We start from the raw sequence: 24,702 nt of genomic DNA, 5'->3' as shown, positions 1-24,702 counted from the left end.
TAATAATAGCACACAAAGGATGACCTGTGCACTCTGTTCCCCTAATGTGTGTCAAGAGAAATTATACAAAAGCAGAATGTACATGCAGGTTACACACACACACACACACACACACACACACACACACACACACACACACACACACACACACACACACACACACACACACACAAAGACCACCTGGCTCTTCAGAGCAGACGTGATGAAATTCAATGATTCATAGTTTATTTGTAGGTCACTGTCTGTTCTGCACTGACCTCGCAGGGCCAGTCTGGATTATTTCTGTCATACAATAAACATGACAACACAGAGCACTGAGACTACAGTTTACTCAGCACTGTCAAGAGATTGTACCTCCTAAAAAGCACACATCTTACCACATCTGCCTTGTGACCTGCTGACACTGTTACATTATTTCACAGGCCAAAAGACTAATCCATGCCAAATCAATGCAAATATCTCGAAAATGTAAATAAACACATGTACTGAACAGTCACACTAAGCTACAGTATGTGCATTACAATCCCCAATAAGAATAGAATTGCAAATTGCAGCGTATGACTAATATTGGAGGCTGGACATGCTCACTAGGTCATGGGAAAGCAAAACTGATTGTGTAACGAGGAGTCTGACCTCCTCTTTAAATGCCAAATACAGCACCAGGAGGAAGTATCTGCAGAGGGGTCAATTAATCCATAAATAGCTCTGTATGCGCTTAAGCAGAATCAATGAATCAGAAATTACACTTAGTCACACCAACAAGTTATATGTGTGTTTCTTTAATTTATTCAGTTTAATTGTAGTTTATTAAAATGTGTAAAATTCTCTTGAACAGAGGATTTCAGCTCTTATTTATAATTTCTGTATGCAGTCATTAAAGTCATATGTCCTGGAGACATGATAATCAAATACTGAATAATTAATCGTGAGTAAAGACAGTTTAGACATACACACGATATTTGCTCTTCAAACACAGGGGGCTGTGCATATTAAATCTTGTGTTTAAATATATTTTTGCCCATTACTGCCCTGACTGTAGTGCAGCTGTCACGTGACTCGGTTAAAGGAGCAACAGAAGGGATCAAAGGGGCAGAGGCAGCGGCGAGTGGGAGGTGAGGGAGGAAGGCAGCATGGGCGGAAGCAGTCGACAGCAGCTTTTGAAGCATTTTCCCTGCATTATTAAAGGGCGAGCAGCACATATAGCTACCAGATTAGCTCCTGTGCCTCCTTCATATTATGATTTCATGATCGTCCTTTACATGGTCATGGGTGGTGTGTGCTTGTGAACAAGTGTGTGTTAGGAGGGGTGTGTACTATGTGTGAGTAGATGGGGGAAGGGTGCTATCTGAACATGCTCCAAGGCGAGTCTCCCTCCCTCCTTTCCTCTCTCCTTCTGCACAGCTCTTGTGTCTCCATAGCAACGACATCTCAGGCACAGACATGGTACATGTGTGCATACACACACACACTTGCTGATGGAGAGGAGGTCTATATATAATGTCTTTGTAACAATGTGTACCGTAATGAAGACAATACTCTGATCCTTCAAAGTCACTTACATCTTAACCAGCTTCTGTTTACGTAGCTCTTACAGATTATGATTTAAAACACACACACACACACACACACACACACACTTAGCTAAATCCAAGCAACCTCAAAACACTCTTCTTTGTGAACCATTCCACACCGTCCACGTCTGCACTCATGCATCAGTAATGGAGAGCTGCAGCAGCATATTCACTTTGACAGATCCACTAAAGCAGCAGCAGCAGCAGCAGCAGCAGCAGCAGCGCCTGCTTCTTCTTCCACCCCCACACCCCCACAGAGCGCCTGACCTTTGGATCCAGCCAAACCCAGCCCACTGCACCCACCCTGGGCCAGGACTCTGGAGACCACCCCCACTCCCGCAGTCCGCACACTACATCCTGCTTCATGTGACGAGGTGCTGATGTCACTGGGCTGTTTTTTGCTTGGAGGAGAGCATATCATGGCACAAGGGGGCAACCTACTCCTTGTGAATGTTTCTCTGCTTCTTGCACCATATCAGTTTTTTTGTGTTCAGACCTCTCCTTTATTTAGATTTTCCTTTGTGTGCTACACTTTAATTATTGGTCCAGGGTCTCGGGGGATTCTCAGATGAGCAGCTGTGTTGCGGCTAGAACCACACCCATATTCTGCACTGAGCTAACCACTTAGATTTTCTAAAGAATCAAGAGGGGTAAAAAGAGGGGAAAAATTAACAGGAATAGATCAAATGGAAGTGAGTTTGTTAAATAGGAACCCCAATTCTGTCATAAAATGGGGGGAGGGAGAAAAGGAACTGGCACTAGGAAGATATAAAAAAGTCTAAAAATAGAGCAAGATGTACTTTGGAGAATTGCCTCTTTCTCTTGCTGCCTTCTGAAATTTTCATTTTGAGAAAGCTTTTCCAATGTATATGCTCATAATTTCATGTATTCATGAAAAACGAGAGAGGTGGGTAGAAGATGATTCACTCTCAGTGTTTAATCCAACAACCACTTAATCATTTATTTCCAAATCTGTGCGCGCCTCCACTGCTTTCCTGGTGTAAGTAGGACAGGGGCGGGTCCAGAGAAACATGAGCCGGAACAAGATGGAAACCAGGACACAACAAATATGGAGCATGCCCAAACATTCACACATGCACATACCCCTTGAGTTAAATCCACAGTCACACCAACGCAGTGTTCACTCATTTGGAAAGTAATGGCACAATGCCCGAAAATAACATAATTAGTTACTCTGCTGTGAAACAACTGGAAGGGGAAACAGGGTGCTGGTGTTGCAGATTAATTATTATATTTGAAATGATCATAAGTTGAGACAATTTTGTAAATAGGGCCGTAACACTCAGATGTTCATACAGCCATCACATACTCGGTATTCTTGGAAAGTTTCAGGTCTATTTTTTGACCGGTCCAAACTTTAATGTATTTTTAGACACTTACATAGGCCCATTCATGTCTTTTTTTCTCTTTAGTTCACAGATGTTGTTTGTGTAACAATCTTAATGGAGCTGTGCCATGTCTAAGTTATTACATAAAGTCAACTCAGGCAGTGTGTAACTTTTAAAGGTGATCCTACATACAGGATGGATGTAATGATCTCTGTGAGGTTAAACAGAGAGGTGAGATAGAGAGGGGCGTAATCAGGGTCTGTGATCTTCATGTGTTAGGGAGAGCTAAGTGCAAGAAAAATAAATGATGAGAGAAAGAGGAGAAGCAAAAGCACTTATCTGTTGTTTCATGATTTACTATAAGGGTGTCAGTGTAGTGAGGACATCACCTCTGTCTGATTTTTCAAAGGCATTTAAGAAAAGTGTATCAAGCAAAAAGCCTGTGATAGAAAACACAGAGACCAGGATGTGAGGTTTAGCAACAGCAAAGGTAGCATGGGAATCTGATTGGCTGGCTAAGATCAATGTGACTGTAATGGAAACTCTGATTGGCTCAACAATGTGCCTGGAGACAGTGCTCCATAGATCTCTGCTTTCACAGGGAGCACCCACAATTGATTCACTATCCCCCCTCTTGTATCCATGGTGACGCAGATGCAGCCTCTGTCAGAGCCCCACCCTGAACCCCCCTCCTTCTCATCCGCATCCTCTGTTCATGAGCACTCATATACCAAGGACATGGCTTTTGCTTTCGCTAATCTCTGGAAATCTGAGCTCAAAATTTTGTTGTGTTTACTGAAATGCTTTGAGTGTTGCACACATGAACCCTTTTTAAAGAAACAACAGAAAAGACAGGACACACACCCTCCAAATTACCCTATTGATCCCCTTTTTTTCCATCCTTTTTTTCTCACCTACAAACACACATTCACAGTTACAGCCTGAACCCAACAATGTTTGTGAGATTAAAAGTAAATCTAGCTTCAGTCAGACATGATAACCTAGATTTGTCAATCAAACAGTCAGGAGGAGAGAGGCCATGAACTGTGCTCGACTGTTATCAGAATACAAAATGGGACAGAGCTTACTATCTGTGTATCAGTATTAACACGAAGTCAATACCGTCAGTCAATATACTACCACACACAGAGTGGTGGAAACATGCTAAATAATTGAATATATTGACACACAGACACACATACTATATAGCTCAAAATAACTGGCATGTTACTTCCTCATTTCACCACAAGGAGGAGCTTTTTTACCCTTTCCCTTTTCTTCAGCAGCTTGCAGAGGCACACACAAGCTGATGTCAGAGACAGGCAATGCTATAAAGCCTTATATTAGATTAGCAGGCTCACACACTACAAAAATCGTATCAGAGGAACAGATATACGAGCAGCTGCGGTGTCTGCCACACACTGCCTCTACCTGCGGAAATTAAAATGTCAACTCTCCCAGATTGGAGAAGAGATGTACAGTACCTGCACATTCTCATCGAGCCTGATTCATATCAAAACAAAGAGGGAAAGACAAAGCGATAATCCCAACAGCAACACCTGAAGATTACACAGACTTAACAGTTTCTTGATATAAAAGACAAGCTCATCGTTTATCTTCCTTTGCATCAGCATTTCATAGCAATATAGATCATCATGGACTTGTGTAACATCTATTTTTACTCTTCTATCCGTCATGCAGTGCTGTGTGTGAAGTGAAGTGAAGTGAAGTGCATTGCAGGTGCAAGGCTGCAGCACCAGGGCTTGGCCCATTTCTTTAAATAAAAAAAAGCTCTGAATAATGGAGGAGAGTGCTGGCCTGCAGAGAATCTGATGTTTGGGACGGCTGAAATGGTTATGTGACGTTGCTCCACTTTCCACTGAAAATGAAGATAACTATTTATAAAGTAATGACTTGCCCACCCATCATTTGAGCTTGAGCTCAGCTGCTGTCGGTTTCTCAGAGTGGCAAACACCATCTTCCACTTTCATCAGCATCAAAACTTTAACAGCTACATGGAAATCAACAAAAGTTAACCTATTTATGCCCATATTTTTTTCTAGAGTTGTAAGGCATATAATTTTATCAGTTGAGTCCCTCTGAATCGTGTTATGAAATGATTTATTTATTTATTTTATTTTATTTTATTTTATTTATTTGACAGGGACCATGTACAAATACATTAATCTTTCAATAGAAAAGATGCTTTGTACCAGATTTAGCAAATGCTAATTTCCATCTGCAGTCCCTGGGCAGGTTCACAATAATCACAATGCAATTATATAACTGTTTATGTTAAAAACTATTACAAAACACAATACATTAGCTCATTTAAAATTAATATACATCAGTGTCAAATCTTATATACAAAACCAGCCAGACTGATGCTGACACAGTTGGTTATCAAGAATATATTTCTTTAGATTTCTAGAAAAAATGTTTAAATCTACAGAACATTTCAGACTGTCTGGGAGCTGATTCCAGTGTTTAATGGTTTTGAATGAAAAAGCTGTTTGAGCAAAGGCAGAGGATCTTTTTAGGACAGCACAGTTTCTGTGAACTGTCGAGCGAGATGTTTGGGTTGTTCGCTCCGAGTAAGGTTGAACACATTTTTTTAATGGATGTGGAGCAATGTTATTGACAATTTTAAAGACATTTCCATTTTGTACTTTGTTTTGAGGAATATAGGATTTTTATGACTGGCAACAATTGTTGCTGGTGGTCTCACAGCTTGTTTCATTTGGTCATTGGCTGTGGTAAGTACTTGTGTATTAAGAAAATTGCACCTATGAAGTACATTATGAGCAATGCTGCAGGCAGGGTTTAGTTTTCGACTAGCTATGTGCCCACCGGCAACTTTTGTTGCCACTCACAGAAATAGGCCTATGAACAAAAAATATTTACCCCAGGTACAATTTTTTGGGGGGAGGGTTACTCTAGATACTTTAATGATTAAATAATTAAAAATATGTTTGGGGGAAAATCACAAGAAATTTATGAAAATTGGCTCTTTCCAGAACTGACTTGCATCTTCTATGCTTTCCATTGTAAGGAGCAGGAAGCAGATGATGTCATGTGACAGGAACCATTTGGAAACTATTTTTTTATAAACCAAAATCTTTAGATTGTCTACTAGCATATAAGTGAAAAAAGTTGCATTAATAACACTGATATTTTTTTTCGTGAGTAGAAAATGACAGTGATACACTTTGGCAACAATTGTTGCTGGTGGGACCAAACAGGTTAACTTTACATGATGTGACTGGGTTAAGGATAAATACACAAAAACAAATAGTGGCCAGTCTGTTAAGTACAAAATCTGGATGCTAAGGTATTATAAACTGATGCAGCAGGCCTGCACCATAGTGATGCATGCATTTTTTTTTCAAAAGTTATATCCGAGTATAGCACAGCATGTGAACTGAGTTGTTTCTCTAACACCGACAAAATATCTTGACCAGCAAATGCATCCCACCAACAGCTTTAATTAATCTAAGAAGAGGGAGGAGAAAACTGAAAAAGATGAATGACATGTGGCTTTCAGAAAACTGACACAGATATGGACAGTAACAGTGCTCAGTGTGAACAACACAGCTACAAAGAAGTCTGGGCATGAGCCTTGGATATAGGTTGAGCTGTATCCTTGCCTGCTGCCTGTGCTGCTCCACACTTCACGGCATCATTAAGATGATTCCTCCTAATCGCATTAGAGGAGCAACATAGTAGAATTATTACTTTACACTCTTCAAAGAGGACTTAATCCAGGACAACTGGGAATACTGACACAGGGAAGAATGGAGAGAAGGTTTTGACAGAATTAAATCACACCACACAGGTGTTTCTATTTCACTGATCACAAATATTTTTATTTTCTTAGTCTTCGTACATAACATGTTTTTGCCCCATAAATGAAGAATTTGTTGCTCTACTTCTCAGAGGACAAAGCAAATGGAGTCAGGATTAAGACCAACATTAGGGAGTAAACAAGGGCTCGGGGAACAATTATTTTTGTCCGATTACAAAGACCTCATTTACAGTATGCTGTAAACAAAAACACCAAACTCTTTGCTATTTCTGAATCATGTTTTTAAAGCCTTTGTTGCCTCTGCTCAGCTTTGCTCTTTTACTCATATTAAGCAGACTCCCACTTCATTATCTGTAATGTGATGCCTAAATTATCCAGACCTCTACCCACTGTGGACAATTTAGATTGGTGTGTGAGAGATTTAGGTTTTCCTTCAATTCATCATCTTATACCTGATCCTGTTATCTGCTGGCAACCCTGATGACACCAAAACAAACTAAACATAGAAATACACGATGCAAGACACTAACAGCAGTACAGTGAGATGTATACAACAAGCTGTGAGATGACACAGGCTCAGGATGGCACTCAGTTATTAGCAACTACAGTATGTTCATTCATTCTCTACCACTTATCCTGTTCAGGGTCGCTGGTGGCTGGAGCCTATTCCAAGGTACACCCTGGACTGGACTGGTCACGCACAGTTATAACTATAGGCAATTTAGAATTACCACTTAACCTGAGGAACATGTTGTTGGACTGTGGGAAGTCAGAGTACCTGGAGAACCCACGCATGCACAAGGAAAACATGCACACTCCAGCAACAGCACTAACTACTGCACCATGGTACAGCCTATAATTATAGGATGTTTCTGCAATAACAATGAGTAAAGGGCATAATGTTGAAGGATAGTCTTAAATCAAACATTAAATACCTCTGATGTTAATCTGACATATTAAAGTCTTTCATACGAGATGCACTAACGCACCAAAATCTGCCTTGATTGATTAAACCAACACTCTGTTCACTAATTATCCCCTCTTGTTTCTACCTTCTCTCACACACAAACTGAATCGATACCAAGCTCCAAAACTTTATTCCATGAACCAGCTGTCCGTCATCTTTTCTGTATGAAATAAAGAAATACCTCATAACAACACAGAGCAAGGGCAGAGTAAAAGTAGGGGAGCATTGATAACAAAGCAACAGAGTAAACTTGCATCATGTGTAGCCAGTGGAATGATCAAATCCATACAGGTGATTGGAAATATGACAACACAATATGCCAAAAAACAATCTATATTTTTGTAAAGAGCCTAAAATACAATAAAATAAGTGAAATGAGAAAATAAAAAAGATTGGCTGCCATGTAACAGGGTACAAAAGATCACCTTTTATTGTGCATTTGTAAAGCTCAACCTGAGACACACAAGCTGGAATTGTTTTATTCTCACATGCTTGATCAATTGCGTAAAAAATGTAATAAAGGGAAACGTATAAAGGGAAAATAAAGACACAAATAACTAAATGAAATCTTAATTTGAGATTATTATGATTATAAAAAATAAAGCTGGACCTTATCACTGTGTCTTACACTGAAATTAAAGTGGTTATGACAGTTCAAAGGGAGCCTGGCTAGCTTAAAGGACCGACACTCAAAAGAGTCAAATTCCTAAAACTGGAGCAATGCTTACATTTGGATGTGCGACCCATCTCCCTACTTTAGCTGCAGTCACAAGGAGAGACAAGAAATCTGCTCTCTCTTATTCAGCTGAACTCACTGCTCCAGTTCCCAGAGAGAAAGAGGAGATACAGCAGAGGGAGACAACCATTTTTCCAAGAGAGATAGAGGAAAAAGCAGAGTACATGATAAAAAAGTACCAGCAACTAAAGCTGTGTATTCAAGGTCAATCTGAAAGCAAACCATGGAAATCAGACAAAGAGTGTTGGGGAAACAGCAGCCTCGAAAAGGTGTGTCAGCCATTTATTTTAAGCTTGCAGTAACACTTGGAGACAGGAGGGGGCATAAGAGAGAATACCAGCCAGAGAAAATCCGGATGCGTAGGAGGAAGAGGAGAGGGATGGAGAAAATGAGAAAAGGCGATTCTTTGTGTAAGACTGAGAACGAGGGGGATATGAAAAACAGAGATGGAGTGAAAAAAACAAGCAACAGTCTGAAGGTAAAGACTGAACTGGAAGCAGACGAGGGAGAAGAGGGGTAGTGATAATGAGAACAAAGGCAGAGGAAGAGGGAGGGAAGAGGAGAGTGAGTCGGTGGGAGGAGAGAGTGGGATATGAGTCAGGCTTACAGCATTAACTCTCATTTTCCACACCCATGTCTCATTGTTTTATTCATATGCCGCTACAACTGGATAAGATGGCGGGAAACAGGAACAGAGAGGGCGAGATCAAAATGCATGTAAACAACAAATAAACAAGTCAGATGTGTGTAGCTAAAGGACATCACGCAGCCACATCCCCTAATAACATAATAGACTAATACAAGCTCTAATGCAAAAGGCCAAAGTTCCTGAATCCCTTTTTTTGGTATGACAGATGGTTGACCTAAAAATAAACACAGCAGAACAACTTCACCAAATGAAAAGCTACATGTGGGATGAGATGAGTCACGCACTGAACTGAACAGAACAGCTCGATGGTTCACACTCAAAGAGATGACCAGAGAGAGCCAAATGACGTTCAGACGAAGACGTCTCAACCTGCAGCTCTTACCTAAGAGAAAAAGGCCCTCTCTTTTTATTTACTCTACAACATTTACTCTATCACAGCATCACAAACACCTGATGAAAGCAGAGACTCCATAATGTGTCCTTTATTTACATTCTCAGACATTACACACATATAGCTGCTTGTAACTGTTATCAGGCAAAATTAACCGATCTGATTGCAGATACCTTTACAGCTCTTGGTAACACTTAACTTTAGAGGTCCGCAAATATATTGCACTTAGGTAATAATTAGACTAAATTTTTTCTCATTTCTTTGAAATTACCCACGAAATTTCATGAGAATTTGGTGAAAATTAGCACATAACTTCTGGCCAGATTCTGTTTTTCAGTGCGCCTGTACTCGCATTGTCAATCACAATCAGGTAAGGACAATTTACAACCCCACTCTTGGAGAATATCACACCTGAAGCCTTCAGTTGTATCATGTAAAACCGTATAAGCCTAATCATAAAGATATATCATTTTGCGTGTGATCTCAATAAAGCATGTCAACAAACTTGGTACTAAAGAACTTGGTGAAATTAAATAACAAATAGATAACCATCAACTGCTTATTGGAAATTGAAATTATTCACTCAACATTTCAAATGTAATTATCAGAGGAAACAATGAACCTAACTTCTGCATTCAAGAACTAAGCAGCTATTTATCACCTGCTTCTCTGGAAATAGCAGAAATGTTGGGCATCTTTTAAAAGCATTTGTGGTGGGTTGTGATTTAATTTCAAATGAATTATTTGCAAATTATCATACCTTGCAATTTGGAGTAAATTTCAAAGAAACTGGAAAAAACAGTAACCTACCAATTGTAAATTGCGACAATAAATTTGGACAGTATTTTAAAGAAGTTATGTGCTAATTTCAAAGAAATAAGAAAAAAACTTTGTCTAATTATTACCTAAGAGTGATGAAATTTGCAGACCTCTTCAGTAAAGTGTTACCCAGCTCTTCAGATGCAGAGTCATATTTTTTGAACTCTTGAACTTAGGCGAAACCACCTCATAAAAAGTTTAATCCCTAAATGAACAGTTTCATATCATCAGAGGACAAAAAACAGAAAATAACTTCTGTCTTAATCCTCATATTCGTCTATCTGTCTGCGCTTCCTGCCAGCAACAAGAAAAAACAAGTAACCGTAAGAAATATGGAGGGATATCACACAAAGACAGCCAGGTAATTATCCAAAATGCTGAGTGGGGCGCTGGGAAGGGGCAAAAGCCACAGGGGTATGAGGAACCCCACAGCAAGAGACTGGATCCCTGTAAAAGCCCACATCTGATCCCATCAGCCAGAAATAAATACAACATAGGGAATTAATCAGACAAGTGAATGGCACTTGTGGCCTTTCATGCCATCTACCCCAGCAAGCACTGCTGTAAGAGGGCAATCCTCTTACCAAGGCTGCAGCCAAAGTGGGAACAGCTAACTCTGGATTTCCCTAACCAATTCATCTACTTTTTTCTACACCAGACCACAACCTGACTCACAAATCCAACTCACACGTTCAGGTTAGCAACAGGGGGAAATTAAAGTGGATTTTCAGCCAGATGTGCGTTGAGTAGTTCTCATCTTAATAGCTGTCTGTCTTGCATGCTGCCTCTTACTGACCCCTCCGCCAGTTCAATCCTCCAGGCGTGCAGGGGCGACCTAAGCACAGCAGCAGATGTTGTGGCTGTATAAGCACTGATGCCAAACAGGAACAGTGCAGACTTACATCTGTTCTGATCTCTGTTGATTCAGGAAAGAAAAAAGATATATATTTAGACACTGCACAGGAGCTAAATGCACTCAATGAGGCTAACAAACGCTGGTTTATTACATCAGACAGGAAAATAGGTAACCCCACATGTTGTTTGACACTGTTATTGTATCATTTGTTAAAAAAAATCAGTTCATTCAAAAGAAAAGCAAGAAAAGCACATCAGCATAATGCAGCACCCTAAGCCAAGCTTTTATCATCCAGCATGGATTTAAAATGACACATGAAGACAGTCTGCGCAAATGGTTTTCATTAATGCAATGCCAGTAATGCTCATGAAGTTTAACCCGACCCAGACCCTGGAGAAAGGCCCCAGTGTCTCAGTGCTGCTGCAGTGAAGCAATTCTAAAATGAGAGCAGGAAGGTCCAACCCACAGGACTCATCCACACAGCCATGAGTCAATGGACTGAGACGTAATGAAACTGAGGGCTTATATAACCAAGTGGTGGAGAGGAGAAAGGGTCAGACCCACTCACACAACAACCAGGCATGAAAGAGAGAGTGAGACGAGAATCCATAAAAAGAACGGTTCGGATCATTTTTACATCCATCTTCACTATTTCCTGATACGAGTATAACCACAGACTCACAGAATATGCTCAGAAGTAAAACCCACATGAACCAGGTTTGACCTATATACTGAAGAGTAGTGACTCTACCCCAGGGCAGTTCACATCAGAGCCACACATGGCTCTGCACCATTCTTGTAATGTTCAAGGATAAATGACAAGAGCAAAAGGAGCTGTGCTAGGGAGGCTTCGCCCACAGTTGAGCATGCAGCCCACGATGAAATGTTTGGCAGCTTGATTCACATTTTCTCTGTTAAACCAGAGGCAAAAAGTAGCACATCTGTTGTGTTTTTAACAGCTAATTAAATATCTGTCAAGTAAGCATTTTGTGTGCTGTATCAGACAAGTGCTGCTTTTTCTTTTTCTTTCTTACAAAACAGATGAAAAGTAGGTCTTTTAATGCAGTTACGATCTGTAAAACTGGAATTCACTCGAAGTCTGATGCAAAACTGAGATGTCATTATATTATTCAGCCCTTTACAGCCACTCAGTGTCAAAAACAAAGCACTACACAAACAGTTTATTGACCAATCACTCTGAACACTGCACTGCAGCAGTGCTAGTGCTTGCTGACATTCCACTGTAACAACCTCTTTTTTTACATAGACACCAGCACGTTACACGTGTGCAGTAGCATCTGGAGAGCATTTTGCATGCTGGACATCGCAAACTTATCCAAAACAGTATCTTTTTTTTCCCCCACCATCACTAAAGCTAACATACCAGTCTTCTTTCTGTTACCACAAACAACTTTATACGTGGACATAACTCTACAGTCAAAAATCTATAACCTGTGACACAGAAAAATAAATGCTCTGGACTGCTCTGGGTGCTTCCAGTGAGGTTACGCCTAAAAAATAAGGGTAAAAAAGATGACAGAGTAAGAGTTTTAACTGTGGTGCAAGTCAGACTTCTCTCGTCTTAATTCATGTGTTAAACCAACACAGGAAACGTTTGGTGAGGCAGAAATATTTTGATTGTTCCTGTGAAGAGTCAGTTTGGTCAGTGGGAGGCCTCAGGCTGAGCTCACATTCTCTCTGCTAAAATCTAGAGCTGCTGGGGTTATTTGTCACTGATGAGCTTTATATAAGTGGCTAATTACCTGCCTCCACAATGTGGCTTCATTAAAAATAGCACAAGGTTCTTCTGAGGCAACATGAATGCTCAAAGATTTATTTTCTGATTGAACACAGCAGCAAAAAAAGAAACGTATGAGTAAAAACAAGCACAGAGCCTGATGTTTAAGTAATGTGAAAGGTCATCTAAGAGATTAATGAGTCCAACAGAACAATATACGGCTTTAAATCACTGAACTGATGTAAGAACAAAGAAAAAAGCTAATAAATACAATTAATTGTACAGAAAGTCATATTGTTTGTATATCATTCAGGCCATAAAAAGTAGCAGAAAAATGCAGAAAATTTCAATCACAACACAAGAAAAATCAATCAACAGTCACACAACAAGTGTGTCAGCTCAGTGGCATGGGTCAGACAGTGTCAGTGGTTGCTCAGATGTGTTTGTTTTATACGTTTGTCTCTGTGGTGAAAAAGATTTAGACATGACAGAGATGTGCTGATGAGGAAGCTCAAAAGATCATTTTGTAGAAACTCTAAAATCATTAAAAAAGCAATGTCCTGTAAAAATATTTTTAGTCGTCTTATTTCGAGCTCATAGCTCTTGGTTGATGTTATTGTCCCACAGTGGATGTCTTTCTTCATCTCAGTAAGATACTCTGCTACGCCAGCCTGCTGTCTTCGTGCTCTATTTTCCCTCATCCCCCTTTTTTTCTGTGAATGAGCCTTTAAATAAGTCAGATTAGGCATATGTGAGTATGTGTGATGTGGTGTTCCATGTGCATCCATGAGCACAAGCGTGTGTGAAGACAAAGATAGTCGCTGTTTTCGTTGTACCCGACCGTGTCTGTAAATTAGATTACCATCACTGCTGCTGACCTCAATGTGAGTGGCGCCATCCTCCAACAAAGCTGGAGCAATAAGGGAGAATGTGCCCTACTGACACACAACAGCACATGCAGCATCCACAGCAACCACCCTACAGGCATTCGGCACAGCAATGCCAAGCTAAAGAGCATGTGGAAGAGTACAGGAGGAGCTGGACTACAGAGAGAGACAGAAAATGAACATGAAACAGAAAAGGGTGGCATATGAAAGAGGAAACGAAGGACAGCCACATGAAAGCGGGAAAAGGAGGCCAAGAGTGGGGTGGGGGGAGGGGCAAACAGTGATATCAATATGGAGGGGAAGGAAGGAGGAGAGGAATGGTGAGGAAACATGGCGGGAAAACATGTTGGAATTAGAGGCAAGTCGTCTGTATGAAACAAAAACCGCAGCAGAGGAGAACAGGGAGTACTGCAACGAACAGTGTCTTATAAAATCACATTTATAATGCAGCAGCTAAGAAAAAAATGATGGTTTGGGGAAGCAGAGAGAGTTAGAAAGCAAAGAGGCTGTAAACACTCTGTTTATCTGAATTTGAATGAGCATTAAATGAGTAGCCGAATACATTTGGGCTAATTAACCTAAACTGCTGAACTGACAGTACATGCAGTGTTTCTGGAGCAGCTGTGTCTCCTCCTCTCTCCTCTTTCTGACATTAAGCCTGTCCTCTAACCCCCTCTCCCCTCGTGACAGTGAAGACAGTCGAACATGGAGAAATGCTCTCACTCGCTTAACAAAGACAACATACTCAGACATACACAACACCACGACCATTGCGCTGTGAGTGATTTTCTGTGCAGACACTCAGCATGCAAACACAATTGCACTGATCTGCTGAGCCAGCCAAGCAGACAGACAAAGCCGCTGAAGCAAGCAGCCACACCCCCACCAAAGTCAGCACACAGGATGAAAATACACAAAAAAATAATCAGTAATACACACACTGCTCCTGTTGCTTATAATGATTCAAATTAAATACATGGGCAGCAAACAAGAAACATATTTAAATGCATAAATCAGATTGGTGTGGATGATAAAATGCAGTTTCTAGCTAACAGTTTGTTCTAACAGTCCTTTCTCCTCTGTTTCTCTCTTCCCACAATGCCCCAGCAGTGTACACAGAAAGTGTCAGGGTGTACATTTGTCCAGCTCACATTGTCACAGGGCTGGGTTGTGACCCAGCTCTTTTTACGTTCACTGTGATGTTCTCATTTTTAATCACATTAATAAATCTTCTCTGGGCATCTGCTGTCCAGGCACAGCTTAGCACTGCTGCTATCACAAAACACATGATTCCTCACACACACACAAACACTGGCACATAAAATATGCATACACACATGTAAGGGCAGATATTGCTGTATATGAAAACTAGAAAGTGAGTTCAGCCTCTGTGGAAAGTGAGCAGCTGCCTGACTCTGGCTCTGAGCTGAGCCCCTGTCTGTGTCCCATGCTCCACTGAGGCTAACTGTGTTATTTCACAAGCTGCCACGTGGGGCCAAACATGCCGCCGGCTTTCCACAAAGACAAATTTAATGACAGTTTAAAAAGCATGTTATTTTTTTTCCGACAGACATTTTCAAGCTAGGAAATCTAAGGTTGACCCAGTTGTTTGAGAGAAAAGATAATCTCCATGTCATAAAATATCTAATTAGAAGCTCAACTATTCCTGCCTTTACTATTGCTTATTTATCGACACCATCTGTTGCCTGAATTACAATAGAGATTCCACTCACATAATCCACGTGTTTCTATCTAAATAAACCCATTTTCATTAAATATTGTGCGATGTTTATGGTTCAACCATACAAAAACCATGTCCCCTCCCCCCTCCTCTACTGCTCTCTATCCCTCCCTCCCTTTCTCCCTCCCTGCCTGCATCCACTTCCGCTGCTGTTGCTAAGAGCGTTGGGTGCATGCTCGTCTGTTGAAACCAGTAGACTCAGAGAGGTGGATCTCCTCATGCGTTGCTATGGGCAACGCAGTGTTGAGCAGAGAATCAGGATACCAGCATGCAGACCTTCACACATGTGATAAAAACTGACCTATATTTCACTCAAAAGGGATCATCTGCACAGAGGCTAGTGTGTGTAGAAAATTACACACCGATTGTATAAACTGCTGCCTGTGAGTGTTCAATCAAAAGCTCAAAAAGCAAATTAGAAGATAAACAATGATGAGTTTTTCTTTATGTTCTGCAGGCCTGAAGTGAATGAAGATTCCTACTGGAGCAAAGTGCCACAGCCCCACCTGACTCGCCTCACATTGTGATTCACTGCACACTAGCCGCTGGCGCGCTCTCCCCCCTCTCTGCTGTGGCTGCAACCATTCATGGACCACTGAATCACCTCAACGACATCAGTGAGCACAGACCTCAAGTAACTCTGTCAGTCGGTCACATACTCTGTTTCTACACGCAACAACCACAGCAGATAGGCACTGAGAGCAAAAACTAAACAAAGCAAAACAAACACGTGTGAATGAGACCATTTGATACACACTGACACATTATGCTCTCTGAATTTAACCTGACTAATACACAGACACCTCACTTCTGTATCGCTGAAGGAGGACTTGGTGTTCACATTGTCATATGTCAAATGCTTCACTTGTTTGTAGGAAGAAATTTTGAGGTCATATCATCTCCTGTGCTGAGTTAATACGATCCATGTCGATCCAGCAACTTCTCTCAAATCACACTCTCTCCTGGAACAAGTAGCTACACCAAGCCTGACCTAAAGCTAAATGTCATGTCTTACCTCAGTGGAGGCCCTCCTCCTGTCAGGGAGCACTAGAGTATTGGCATGGCTGCCCGGGACTATAGTAGATCCTATACTCATCCTGGGTCCCACTAACATGTAGCGTTTGTCTCCAGATCTGTACTGGATGCTGTGACACAGTGTGCCGTCATAGTTAGTCTCTTGCAGATATTTGGAGGTGTAGTCTGTGGATTTGGAGCACTGCATTGCAATCAGCACGATGATGCTGATGATGAAAAGAGCAGAGACTGAGGCCAAAGTGATCATGAGGTAAAAAGTCACATTACTCTCCTCATCATGGTTTGTGGCACTTTTCACATCAGAAGCAGCAAAAGCCTCTTTGGGCTCCACAACTTTGACAATGACAGTAGCTGTAGCTGAGAGGGAGACGTTGCCATTGTCTTTGACCAGTATGAGCAGTTTGTGCTCAGCCTCGTCTGTCTCTGTGAATGAGCGAAGTGTTCTGATCTGTCCTGTATAGCGGTCCAAAGCAAAGAGACTGTGCTCAGTGACTTCCTGCAGGGAGAAGAGTAACCAGCCGTTATATCCTATATCAGCGTCATAGGCTCTGACTTTAGTCACCACTTGTCCTGCGTTGGCATTGCGGGGAATCTCCTCCACCCCTTCAGCAGAGCCGTTGGAGCTGAGTGGATACAGGATGACTGGAGCGTTGTCGTTCTGATCCAGAATGAACACGTTGACTGTGACGTTGCTGCTCAGTTGTGGACTTCCAGAATCTGAGGCCACAACGTGGAACTGAAACGTTTTCACTGTTTCAAAGTCAAAACTCTTTAACCCTGTAATGTGTCCATTCTCAGAGTTAATGTTCAGGAATGAGGTCAGTGATTTGTGCTCATCTCCATTTCTCACAATATGATATGAAATCAGAGCATTATCACCCTCATCACAGTCATGAGCACTGACTGAAAACAGAGAGGCTCCTGCTACATTGTTCTCAACAACATAAAAAGTGTAAGGACTGAGTGAAAACTCTGGACTGTTGTCATTCACATCTGAGACAGTCACACTAATTGTTCTCTGAGACGACAGAGGTTGTTGTCCTCCATCTTTAGCTATTATAGTCACATCATACTGAGCCTGCTGCTCTCTGTCTAACAAGGATTTGGTGACTATAGAATACATATTGTCTTGTAGTGAAGGTGTTAATGTAAATGGTACATCCTCACTTATATAACAGATCACCTTTCCATTGACACCTGAATCCTTATCCTGCACACTTATCAAAGCTACAGTTGTTCCAGGTTTAGAGTCTTCAGGAATAGCTTTGGAAAAAGATGTCACCTCAATCTCAGGTGCATTATCATTCAGGTCCACTATTGTTATGATCACGCTCTTTTCTGTTGCTAGGGGCACTTGTCCATTATCAGAGGCTTTGATATCAATTTCATATCTGTCTTGTGTTTCAAAGTCAATAGGTCCCTTTACAACAATCTCACCTGTTTGGGGGTCAACTTCAAAAAGTTTGCGTAGCCAGTTATCAACATTATTTCCGAATGAGTAAACCACCTCCCCATTTAACCCATCATCTAAATCCGTGGCGTTCACTTGAATGACTGTGGTACCAATAGGTGCATTTTCTTTAAGCATTGCAGAATATGATTCTTTTGTAAAAACTGGCATATTGTCGTTGACATCTAAAACATTAATAATAATTGCCATGGTCCCTGATTTTGCAGGTTTCCCTCCATCAACTGCTGTTAACATTAATCTGTGACTTCTAGCTGTTTCTTTGTCCAGTGGTTTATGTAAATACAAGAGAGGAATTTTCCCATTCTTTCCTCTGTCCTTTACCTCCAGTCGAAAATGCTCATTTTGACTCAGTCTGTACTGTTGAATTGAAAACGAATCACTATCCGGATCTCTGGCACCTTGTAGCTGAAAACGTGTTCCAGGTAGAGAGGATTCAGATATCTCTAAACGTGTCTCGTTTTCGGGGAAGGTGGGGGAGTGATCGTTTACATCCAAAACCTCAATCGCGACGTAGTGCACCTCTAACGGGTTTTCCAGCACAGTCTTTATGTTGATAATGCAGCTGCTGGTCCCTTCGCACACCTCCTCTCTGTCTATTTTTCGGTGAACGTGCAAGATGCCATGATTGTTGAGTTCAAACAAAGGTTCCGTAGCTCCAGATACGATACGAAAGCCTCTGGCATTCAGAGCAGTGTTATCCAGCCCCAAATCTTTAGCGATATTTCCAACAACAGCACCCACCGTCAGCTCTTCAGCAATAGAGTATCGAAGCTGAGCCGAAGCAACATTTGAAGTAAGATCCAAGGTAACAATGAGAAAGAACAGGCGCTCCAACCACCAGCTGTATCCTCGTCGAGACATTTTAGATACAAAAAGGAAAAACAATCAAGATCATAAACCAGTCAAATATTTGTCTTGGAAAGAAAAGTCATTTTGAACAAACTCGAACGACATCCAAATAGTGTAGAAACGAGGGGAAACGATTTAAACGTCGGAAGCCATCGCCCTCCACCGCACGAGTGCATCCCCGTCGCGAAAAACCACCAAACCTCTCACGTGACGTGGAGGATGTTTAACAGAGGGTCGTTCATTTGAACAAGCAGTGACACCGTGCGAGCTGATGCCACAATGCCGATTTTACATGAAGAAATATCCATCTCAAGTTAAATTAACATAGATAAGTCAACAAAAAAAACGTTGATTGCTCAAAAAGTAACCATTCTCCTGATAGTATAAGTAAAAAAACAAACGATGAAAAAAAATCTAAACAGATGATACACCAGAGGTTCAACTGAATTGCGTTAGATAAACACATCCTTTTGTTTGAGAAAAAAAAAATGTGCGTTTTGATTGTGTGCCAGTAACTGGTTTAAAGCCACTCCTTTATACCTCTGTAGATATTCTCCTTCCATCTGAGCACTCAATAATCATACCACTGTGTTATACTGATCAGTTAACAGGATGAGCTGTATATGAGCCAACCACACAGGTACCTGTTATCAAACTTCTGCAGTTATCAGTCCCACTCTCAACCATAAGGGTTTTTCTGTTAGAATACTGCAGTTTCTGTCTTTCCAGCTACGATAAGAAGATGCTTATTTCTGTCCTATTTGTCTCCCAAATCATTCAGCTCTGGATCTCATCAGTTACAAGAATTCACACCAAAGATGCTATGACTGAAGTGTGACCTTTCTACATCACCAGATGCTCACCCTGCTACACACACACACACACACACACACACACACAGAAAGTTGTATATTGGAGCAATTTGGTTGTCAACAAATATCTGACAAGCTGACACTACAAAGTTGCAGCAAAAATGTATTAGAAATACAATGCCAGCAGGAAAATGCTCAGCATCACTGCAGTATGCTTGAACAAAGTCAGTGCACTTCAGCACCATGGATAGTGACTCCAAGCAGACTTGCAACCCCTTCTTCTCTCTCATCCACAGTGTCTCCTTAGTGTCTCCTCAGATATTCTGCGTCTTATGCAATGATGATCACGACCAATACTGTTACCCATCAGTGTATCAAAGTCAGCATGAATTAATCAAATTTCATCACAAAAATTAATCATCTCTGGTAAAAAATCTCTCCCATTATGTGTCCCAAAAAAGTTGCCACAAACAGTATACACACAGACTTCTCTCTTTACAAGAGAAATCTTTATTTATTTTCTGTGCAGTAACTTGTCTATGATGCATCTAACTTTTTACCCATATTCACGCCAAAACATTTATATATTTCAGCACCAAGGGTAGAGACTTCAATACATGCCACAGCTTTTTTTTTCTTCGCTTGATGCTACAGTAAATTTGTCCTTACAGTTAAGAAAAACACCATATAAAAAATCATACTTATGACTTTTAGTTCTTGTATATAAGAAAAAAACAAACTTATTTTGATGACTGCTTGATAAGAACTCTCATGCAACTTGTTCCTTTCTAATGTGCCCTCCAGGCTTTGACTAAATATTTATCTGACTGACTTTGATAAATCATTTTCACGACAGCAAATACAAACACCTTGAGTGATCAGTCAAGCAGAGCAGGAACCTAAAGCGAAAAACAAGGTCTTAAAAATAAAGGTGCCAGGAGGACATCATGTATCTCTGTAAGGCTTTTGCACAGAGAAGAAGCAAAATACGAACGATCTTTGTGCCTATTGAAAACTACTTTCTTTTATCAATAAACTTAAGGCAAAATGGCATCCCTTAAAAAAGGGAGCACTTAAAAAAAAAGTGCTCCCCAGAGAAGATAATGATGCTAAAATTCATTCAACAGCAAACAGTATCATAAGCATCTGCATAGTTGACCATCCTTTGCAACATGTTCATGCCTTACCTCAGTGGATGGTCTCCTCCTGTCAGGGAGCACTAGAGTGTTGGCATGGCTGCCCGGGACTATAGTAGATCCTATACTCATCCTGGGTCCCACTAACATGTAGCGTTTGTCTCCAGATCTGTACTGGATGCTGTGACACAGTGTGCCGTCATAGTTAGTCTCTTGCAGATATTTGGAGGTGTAGTCTGTGGATTTGGAGCACTGCATTGCAATCAGCACGATGATGCTGATGATGAAAAGAGCAGAGACTGAGGCCAAAGTGATCATGAGGTAAAAAGTCACATTACTCTCCTCATCGTGGTTTGTGGCACTTTTCACATCAGAAGCAGCAAAAGCCTCTTTGGGCTCCACAACTTTGACAATGACAGTAGCTGTAGCTGAGAGGGAGACGTTGCCATTGTCTTTGACCAGTATGAGCAGTTTGTGCTCAGCCTCGTCTGTCTCTGTGAATGAGCGAAGTGTTCTGATCTGTCCTGTATAGCGGTCCAAAGCAAAGAGACTGTGCTCAGTGACTTCCTGCAGGGAGAAGAGTAACCAGCCGTTATATCCTATATCAGCGTCATAGGCTCTGACTTTAGTCACCACTTGTCCTGCGTTGGCATTGCGGGGAATCTCCTCCACCCCTTCAGCAGAGCCGTTGGAGCTGAGTGGATACAGGATGACTGGAGCGTTGTCGTTCTGATCCAGAATGAACACGTTGACTGTGACGTTGCTGCTCAGTTGTGGACTTCCAGAATCTGAGGCCACAACGTGGAACTGAAACGTTTTCACTGTTTCAAAGTCAAAACTCTTTAACCCTGTAATGTGTCCATTCTCAGAGTTAATGTTCAGGAATGAGGTCAGTGATTTGTGCTCATCTCCATTTCTCACAATATGATATGAAATCAGAGCATTATCACCCTCATCACAGTCATGAGCACTGACTGAAAACAGAGAGGCTCCTGCTACATTGTTCTCAACCACATAAAAAGTGTAAGGACTGAGTGAAAACTCTGGACTGTTGTCATTCACATCTGAGACAGTCACACTAATTGTTCTCTGAGACGACAGAGGTTGTTGTCCTCCATCTTTAGCTATTATAGTCACATCATACTGAGCCTGCTGCTCTCTGTCTAACAAAGATTTGGTGACTACAGAATACATATTGTCTTGTAATGAAGGTGTTAATGTAAATGGTACATCCTCACTTATATAACAGATCACCTTCCCATTGACACCTGAATCCTTATCCTGCACACTTATCAAAGCTACAGTTGTTCCAGGTTTAGAGTCTTCAGGGATAGCTTTGGAAAAGGATGTCACCTCAATCTCAGGTGCATTATCATTCAGGTCTACAATAGCTATAATCACACTCTTTTCTGTTTCCAGTGGCACTGGTCCTTTGTCAGAAGCTTTGATATCAATCTCATACCGGTCTTGCGCTTCAAAATCTATCGGTCCTTTAACGATAATTTCACCCCTATTGGGGTTAACTTCAAAAAGTTTGCGAAGTCTGTTATCAACATTATCACCGAATGAGTAAACTACCTCCCCATTCAAACCATCATCTAAATCTGTGGCATTTACTTGAATGACTGTGGTTCCGATAGGTGCATTTTCTTTAAGCATTGCAGAATATGATTCTTTTGTAAAAACGGGCATATTGTCATTGACATCTAAAACATTAATAATAATTGCCATGGTCCCTGATTTTGCAGGTTTACCTCCATCAACTGCTGTCAACAGTAATCTGTGACTTCTAGCTGTTTCTTTGTCCAGTGGTTTATGTAAATACAAAAGAGGAATTTTCCCATTCTTTCCTCTGTCCTTTACCTCCAGTCGAAAATGTTCATTTTGACTTAGTCTGTACTGCTGAATAGAAAATGTATCACTGTCTGGATCTCTGGCACCTTGTAGCTGAAAACGCGCCCCGGGTAAAGCAGATTCTGATATCTGTAAACGTGTCTCGTTTTCGGGGAAGGTGGGGGAGTGATCGTTTACATCCAAAACCTCAATCGCGACGTAGTGCACCTCTAACGGGTTCTCCAGCACAGTCTTTATGTTGATAATGCAGCTGCTGGTCCCTTCGCACACCTCCTCTCTGTCTATTTTTCGGTGAACGTGCAAGATGCCATGATTGTTGAGTTCAAACAAAGGTTCAGTAGATCCAGATACGATGCGAAAGCCTCTGGCATTCAGAGCAGTGTTATCCAGCCCCAAATCTTTAGCGATATTTCCAACAACAGCACCCACCGTCAGCTCTTCAGCAATAGAGTATCGAAGCTGAGCCGAAGCAACATTTGAAGTAAGATCCAAGGTAACAATGAGAAAGAACAGGCGCTCCAACCACCAGCTGTATCCTCGTCGAGACATTTTAGATACAAAAAGGAAAAACAATCACGATCATAAACCAGTCAAATATTTGTCTTGGAAAGAAAAGTCATTTTGAACAAACTCGAACGACACATAAATAGTGTAGACATAAGGCGAAAAGATTCAAACGTCGGAAGCCATCGCCCTCCACCGCACGAGTGCATCCCCGTCGCGAAAAACCACCAAACCTCTCACGTGACGTGGAGGATGTTTAACCGAGGGTCGTTCATTTGAACAAGCAGTGACACCGTGCGAGCTGATGCCACCATGCAGATTTTACATGAAGAAAAATCCATCTTAAGTTAAATCAACATAGATAAGTCAATAAAATAAACGCTGATTGCTCAAAAAGTAACCATTCTCCTGATAGCATAAGTAAAAAACAAACGAAGAAAAAAATCTAAACAGATGATACACCAGAGGTTCAACTGAACTGCGTTAGATAAACACATCCTTTTGTTTGAGAAAAAAAAAATGCGCGTTTTGATTGTGTGCCAGTAACTGGTTTTAAGCCACTCCTTTATACCTCTGTAGATATTCTCCTTCCATCTGAGCACTCAATAATCATACCACTGTGTTATACTGATCAGTTAACAGGATGAGCTGTATGTGAGCCAACCACACAGGTACCTGTTATCAAACTTCTGCAGTTATCAGTCCCACTCTCAACCATAAGGGTTTTTCTGTTAGAATACTGCAGTTTCTGTCTTTCCAGCTACGATAAGAAGATGCTTATTTCTGTCCTATTTGTCTCCCAAATCATTCAGCTCTGGATCTCATCAGTTACAAGAATTCACAGCAAAGATGCTATGACTGAAGTGTGACCTTTCTACATCACCAGATGCTCACCCTGCTACACACACACACGCACACATACACAGAGAGAGAGAGAGAGAGAGAGAGAGAGAGAGAGAAAGGTGTATATTGGAGCAATTTGGTTGTCAACAAATATCTGAAAAGCTGACACTACAAAGTTGCAGCAAAAATGTATCAGAAATACAATGCCAACAGGAAAATCCTCAGCATCACTGCAGTATGCTTGAACAAAGTTAGTGCACTTCAGCACCATGGATAGTGACTCCAAGCAGACTTGCTACCCCTTCTTCTCTCTCATCCACGGTGTCTCCTTAGTGTCTCCTCATATATTCTGCCTCTTATGCAATGATGATCACGACCAATACTGTTACCCATCAGTGTATCAAAGTCAGCATGAATTAATCATCTCTGGTAAAAAAAAATCTCTCCCATTATGTGTCTCAAAAAAGTTGCCCCAAACAGTATACACACAGACTTCTCTCTTTACAAGAGAAATCTTTATTTATTTTCTGTGCAGTAACTTGTCTATGATGCATCTAACTTTTACCCATATTCATGCTAAAACATTTATATATTTCAGCACCAAGGGTAGAGACTTCAATACATGCCACAGCTTTTTTTTTTCTTCGCTTGATGCTCTACAGTAAATTTGTCCTTACAGTTAAGATAAA

The 24,702-nt window shown here is 41.1% G+C and overlaps 2 protein-coding genes across 21 annotated transcripts in view; one reads left to right on the top strand and one right to left on the bottom strand.

Moving 5' to 3' along the window:
* Positions 1 to 24,702, top strand: part of LOC141793334 (fibroblast growth factor 18-like) — a 296,332-nt gene that overhangs the window by 65,531 nt on the left and 206,099 nt on the right. For all 5 annotated transcript variants that reach the window (XM_074673954.1, XM_074673951.1, XM_074673950.1 and 2 more), the window contains one exon: positions 15,967 to 16,126. The gene's annotated coding sequence lies outside the window, so the exon portion shown is untranslated. The remainder of the gene's footprint in view (positions 1 to 15,966; positions 16,127 to 24,702) is intronic.
* The window catches only part of LOC141793331 (protocadherin alpha-C2-like), a 222,007-nt gene that overhangs the window by 94,520 nt on the left and 102,785 nt on the right, over positions 1 to 24,702 (bottom strand). Inside the window, exon 1 of one of the 16 annotated variants that reach the window (XM_074673943.1) lies at positions 20,864 to 23,230. The exons of 14 other annotated variants lie outside the window; for them this stretch is intronic. In XM_074673943.1, coding sequence (XP_074530044.1) covers positions 20,864 to 23,215 — 2,352 coding nt within the window. In that variant the 5' untranslated portion in view covers positions 23,216 to 23,230. Of the gene's footprint in view, positions 1 to 16,524; positions 18,958 to 20,863; positions 23,231 to 24,702 lie in introns of those variants that run through there. One more of the 16 variants, XM_074673940.1, reaches the window with a different exon arrangement.

Source organism: Halichoeres trimaculatus, unplaced genomic scaffold (assembly GCF_033239565.1).
Source record: "Halichoeres trimaculatus isolate MK-OKI-2021-1 unplaced genomic scaffold, fHalTri1.1 fHalTri1_scaffold_7, whole genome shotgun sequence".
NCBI lineage: Eukaryota > Metazoa > Chordata > Actinopteri > Labriformes > Labridae > Halichoeres > Halichoeres trimaculatus.
The sequence above is the reverse complement of the archived record's forward strand: the minus strand, read 5'-3'. Positions and strand labels throughout refer to the sequence as shown.